Source organism: Atta cephalotes, assembly GCF_000143395.1.
Source record: "Atta cephalotes unplaced genomic scaffold scaffold00087, whole genome shotgun sequence".
NCBI lineage: Eukaryota > Metazoa > Arthropoda > Insecta > Hymenoptera > Formicidae > Atta > Atta cephalotes.
This window is the reverse complement of record NW_012130151.1, coordinates 279,262-285,607: the sequence shown is the minus strand read 5'-3', so window position 1 is coordinate 285,607 and position 6,346 is coordinate 279,262. Positions and strand designations below refer to the sequence as shown.

Genomic DNA, 6,346 nt, shown 5'->3' with positions numbered 1-6,346 from the left:
TTTTTTAATTTTTTTTATTTTTTTCTTTTAGTTAAGTTAGTTATTTACTTTACTTACTTACTACTATATATATATATTATATTTTTATGTCATATATATATATATGTGCGCGCGCGCGCGTCTGTGTGTGTGTGTGTGTGTGTGTGTGTGTGTGTGTGTGTGTGTGTATTGATGCACTAATTTATGTATACGATTGACAGTAAGAATAAATATAAAAATGACTCGTAAAAGTAAAATTAATTTCACGAGAAAATTTATGCTTATCTTATTTAATATTATCTTGTTTAATATGTGGCCAGGCTTTTTGTGTTTTACATTGTGTAGATCATTTTGCTTTGTCGTGATAACAATCATTCAATTCTAGCACTACTAATATCTTTTAAAATATTATAATTTCGATGATATATTTGATTTGATGGTTACAGTAGATTTTTAACATACTTAAAATTAATTGTCAAATTCATTCTCTTTTGATTAAATGAGTGTAAGTAACAAATGCAGTACGATTAATAAAATAATATCACTCTAAATCTGTAACAATGAAAATTTTATTGCTAACAAGTGAGTAGCAAAGTCATTATTTTAAGTATGGATTTTCATTCCTTTGAAGTTAGTCTGTCTATTCTTATATAAAGAAGTGGACTATTTTATTCGATTAATCGGAGTGATTTAAACATTAATTAATAATGCATTGAATGTTACTACAAGGAGTGAATTTAGCGACATAGCGCACCGTGCATGTTTGTTGCATGTTTGTCGTATGGGTGCATCTTGAGACACATATGACATAACATAAGAGACAGAATAAAATTAAAAATAAAAATAAAATTAAAATAATAATAATTAAAAATAAGTTTAATAGGTTAATAGATTAATAGCATGTTCTATTCAAAATCTGTCTCTATAGGCTTTATTATCTGGATTTGGGATTATTCTGAAATTATTCTAACCTCCAAATTCACTCCTTTTTAAAGTAAATTTTTCACTTTAATTATCAAATGGATTTTCCATTTCCATCTTGTAGTAAAATTCATTAGACCAATTGCCACTAATGCCTATATTGAAATTTCAATTTAATGCAGTAAAATTTCATTTTGCTATAGATTTAGAGTGATACGCAAATATATTTTGATAAAGCTGTATACTTACATTTGTTTTTTTATTTAATTAATTTATCGATTCGTATACTGTTTATGCTTAAAATTTTTTAATATTTATTAAGAGTAAATGTTATTTCATTTGTATTTGTCGAATGCTTCTTTTTTTCTTTTTGCAACATCCTTCGATTTCGAAAAGTAAAAAGAGACGGGAAATTAAAATTTTGCCGCACTGCTTTACAATCCAAGGATTAAGAAATTATTAAGTTCGTAGCATAATTTATCATAGTTTATATGATATAAAATATTCAAACGAAACGTTGACAACGATGATAGAAGATTAAAATGATTGCGATTGATTAATAATAATGTTGAATTGCATGAAACATCAAGCAAGGAAAAAACATCGGATCAGATCATCACGTTCGTGACTTCACACAATGGTTGATTTTTCTTACGGCATGAGCATCATGGTAGATGTTGAGATCATGATTGAGATCATCAATCAACAAAGATGTTGAGATTAATGACCGAACTGCTCCACATTCATAAAATGGAAGTTCCTTTTCATATACAGTTCAAATATATAGTTCAAATATATAAATATATTGTTTGTTTAAATATGTATTAACTTTTCTTATTCCTAAAACTGGCTTACTTATTCAACTTTTTGGATTTAATTAATTTTCAAATTTACGACATTGTTTAAAATATTTGTGTTAATCATAGAAGTGTATATCCTGGATCCTTTCTGTGCTTTTGTTTCATAAATAGTTTACTGTTATCTTTGATAAGTTACAAGTATACAAGTAATTAATACAAATGCACAATTATTTATAATAAAAATAAATAAAAAATATATTTGAGAAAAATCAATTTACTCAAAAATATTTATTTCGTTAGATATGTCAGTTCTGTACAATTAGTTAAATTTTTTACTAACAAAAGTATTTTTGCAACTTACTGCAATAAAAACATGAGTTTTCCTTTTTCATAGATAGTGAGTTCTTTATTTTTAGACTGTATATGTGATCAAATATTCTGCGTTACTAGTTTGCGAAGCTAGTACCAGAAAGCATTGACAAACAAAAATTTACTATCATTGAACAAAATCATTCAAAAACATTAAAAGATCATTTGTTTTTCGGAAAATATTAAGTATTTATACTCGTATATCGCGCTGCTGCAATTTACATATGACATTGTAGTAATTAAGTTAGTAGGATTTTTGGTTATAATACTGTGAGTGTAAAATAGTACAGTTAATAAATACATTCACAGTTTATCAAATCATATTTTGATATTGTTAGCACTCGACGATCGTCGCATCCCGATGCGACGGCAAAGATAGTAAGACTTGTTCCGTTATACATCATAATAAATATTAATATGTTCCTGTTTTGCTATGTGGGAGAATATCTGATCAGGTTAGCATGAGAATAAATACTATCGACAAATAATTCTTACTATAATTTTCTCTTTAATTGTTCTACGAATTTCATAGAATAGTGAAAGACTGTTCATCAAACATTTAAAAAGAAGATTATAATAAGATTCTTGAAAAACAACATATTGGATTCTGAATAAACAAGAAAAATGCAAATTAATCAATAAAAACCGATGATTTGATTTATGTTCAATTTACTTATTCTTTTTTTAATTAACTGTCACTGGGAATGATAAATAATATAAATTTCTTTATTATTTTTACTTTTGCAGAGTAAAACTGTTGAATCCGCTGCGTATGATTTAAAACGTAAATACAGTCATATTCTATTATTCGGGATAGTGAGATCGCAACATCTGAGCAACGCTCATAATTGGGAAAATAATGGATCTTTTGTTACAACGTTTCGCAAAAGTAAGATTCGTGCACAGTATATGAGATAACCATCTGATTATATATAATACATTTACTGTAATTATATATCTTCTAGAAGTTTATATTTACTTACATAACTCTTCTTATCACTTATTGTTAGATTGTTGTAGATCAGGCCTGTCCAATTTGAGCTCCGGAACCAAAACACAAAGCTAATCGACATAAAAAAAATTCAATATGAATAAGATTTCGGGGATTGTAAAGTGTTGATACGCATCTGAGTGATGCTTATTAACACTTTACAGTTCTTCCAAAATCTTATTTATATTGAATTTTTTGTATCGATAGCTTTGCGTTTTGGCTTCGGGTGCTCAAATTGGACAAGTTTACTATAGACTATTATATTAGGTGTAGTAAAAAGAAATCCATTATTTTTGCATGAAATTGAATGGAAAAATAATGAATTTCTTTTTATTACACCTAATATTTATTGAATATTACATATATTATTTAATACTAATATATTTATTTTATAATACTATAGCTTAAGTATATAATAACAAATATATTAAATTCTAGCGCGTTGTTATAAGTCATAAATGCGGGATCGTATTTATTGTATTATTGGCGATAAAATGGCGTCACATTCTATCTCTTTGCCTTTCAACTGACAAATATTAAAATACCCAGATAGCCCATTTGTCGAAAACAGATTCAATAATATATTCAATAATATATTCAATAATATATAATTTTATTTTCTTTACTAATTAGATGAGCGTATAACATAATATATAATTCTTCAAATACATGCTTCAAGTTTGTTTAAAATAATTTGTTTAGCAATAAAATAAATTATAGAATAATATCAAATTACATGAATTATCTCTAAGTTGCAGTGTATGGCATCTTGATATAAAAGATATTACCATATTCTCGATTTCCACGATCTTCCCTTCCTTCCCGATGCGACCCTTCGGAAACTTCTTTGTCTTTCTTTAGATCAATGCGCATGATTTTTCGATGTATTATAACATTATAAACCGGGTGTACATCGACCTCCGTCCTGCGTAATCGTACATTTTTAACGAAAATTGTATGGCATCGTACCGCTCGACGCATAGGGCGGAAGGACGCATCCCTCGGTTTTCCTTCCATCCGCAAAATCGGTGATCGTCAACGACACGCGTTACCACAACTTTATCGTACACAGAGCGATGAAAATATTTAATGAACTGTTCCCTGCCTGGTCGACGATGGACGAAGATAGGTTTCGTGGCAAGTAACCCTCCGGCATCTTTCAGTCTATTCGCAGCGTCTACAGATGCATGTCTCGTGTCTCATTCATAAATCTATTTTACAATCGTGTTCAATGCTAATGTATCTTCCGCACGCGTTTTGGTTAACTGTGAACGTTGTGGATTTATTTCATTAATCCTCGTCGATTGATAACGTGCCGGAATCAAATATTCTCTTTCGTTCTTGATAATTAATTATATTTATATATAATTATTTTTTGTAAACCGATAAAATCTCTGATATCCCATTTTAAGAAAGTATATACAACAAGTATCTCTCGCTTCCTTTAAGGGAAGAGATTTTTGAAAGAAGAAGATGCATGGCCTACTCTTATTTTAGCCTCGCCTTATTGATTATGTTATAAAGTGTACACAATTAAGTCTCGTTAAATGATGTCTGCTAATACAATTACCCGATCGATCGAGATCGGACTTCGGGTAGTCGGCATCTGGCCAGGCGCGACCTACGCGATCATCAGTCGATTTTTCTGGACCACGACGATGATAGTCGCACAGATCTTTCAGTATCGCCACATGGCGATGCATTTTAATTCCGAGGACATCTCACAGCTGATGGATGGTCTAAGCGCGACGCTGTCATACAGTTTATTATGTGTCAAGTTGATTGTTTTCTGGACAAAACAACGGTACGTCTGCATCGTCGCTACTTGCAGTTTATGACTTACACTTCACGATCAAATCAAACAAATGTTTGATAATACGAAACTCATATGCATATCCGTAATTATCATTAAATCGTTCAAAAGATTGTAGAATTAGTGAATTGTTTTTTTACTATAAAAAAACTTTGCGAGCACATTAGAAATCATTATTTTGACAAATAACATATTTTTTCTTTTTCATGATACATCATCTCAACAATTTACAAATAATACATTTTTAATATCTCCTTCACTATCTTTATTCGTAATCGTTATTACATCTATGGAATATCGTTATTAGTAACAATGATATCGATATCCATCTTCTCATCTTTCGACCTACTCTCTTCATCATTCATCATCGCGTAGGGACAAATAGTGTCCTAATCATAGTCTTCGAGGGGGGAACATCTTCGCTCTCGCGGTGCTGCACGAAATCGATTCTTCCTAGAATATTCAACGACGTGTTAGCGAGCATCGCGACGGACTGGAAGGAATGTGAGGATGCCTTGTGCAACATGAATAACGTGGCCAATCTCTCGCATCGTTTCTCCAATTTAATCATCGGCTTGCACTCAATGGCCGTGCTGTTCTATGGCATTGGCGTCATCGCAGCTGCCAATCGTGAACTTTTTCTCAAAATGGAGTTACCCTTCTACAGTGGCATGTCGCCAATTTACGAGGTCGTCATGACCACGCAGTTCCTGCATCAAATGACAGCCGCCACTGTGATCGGTGTGCTCAGCGCACTGCTCGTTACGCTGGTAAGTTGAACCCTTGGAGGCTTTCAACCCCCAGGGGATTTTCAAGTTCCCAACTGAGATTACCCCCGAGAGTGCATCCCGAGAGATAGCTCGCATTACTATGATAACTGTTCGTAGCACATTTCAATTTATTTAAGAAAAATACAAAGAAAACTTATTTATGGAAAATTAATTTTTAAATCAGTATTGATTTGTCAAAATTATTAAACTTTTGATGCTAGATATCTTTGTCTTTTCTTACTAATGTTAAAAATATTGATTGTTATCATCTTGTTAAAATATTTATATTTAATATTTAATATTTAATATTTGTTAGAAACATTTCTATATAAATATGAAAATATTTATTTTCATTTGTGAGATTTTAGATATATCAATAAATTATAAAAATTGTTAATAAATCTGTTTCAGTAAAAATGTTAAAATATCTGTTATCTAATATAATATTATATATAGCGTTCGCAGATAAGAGGAAAATTATCGTACAAGGTTGTCAAAAAGCTAATAACAATCAATATATAAAGAGCATTCTCTTCTTTTTATTTTAGATTACTAATATTATTGATAATATTAAATTGTTGTATAATGATTTATGTCAAAAGTATTGTTATATTACTCACAATAATTTTTAAGAAAATGAAATTAAAGAATAAATTTTTCTTATGTCCTACTTTGTTTTTTAGTTAAATTAATATATTTATAT

At 30.0% G+C, this 6,346-nt stretch overlaps 2 protein-coding genes across 2 annotated transcripts in view; both read left to right on the top strand.

Annotated features, from left to right (window-relative positions):
* Window positions 1-3,135, top strand: part of LOC105624756 (odorant receptor 4-like) — a 6,180-nt gene extending 3,045 nt beyond the window's left edge. The window contains 2 exon segments of the mRNA XM_012206110.1: window positions 2,817-2,958; window positions 3,080-3,135. Of these exon segments, the coding sequence (XP_012061500.1) occupies window positions 2,817-2,958; window positions 3,080-3,135 (198 nt within the window).
* A 2,262-nt stretch (window positions 3,136-5,397) lies between these two features.
* The window catches only part of LOC105624734 (odorant receptor 13a-like), a 2,559-nt gene continuing 1,610 nt past the window's right edge, over window positions 5,398-6,346 (top strand). Inside the window, exon 1 of the mRNA XM_012206089.1 lies at window positions 5,398-5,643. Coding sequence (XP_012061479.1) covers window positions 5,398-5,643 — 246 coding nt within the window. The remainder of the gene's footprint in view (window positions 5,644-6,346) is intronic.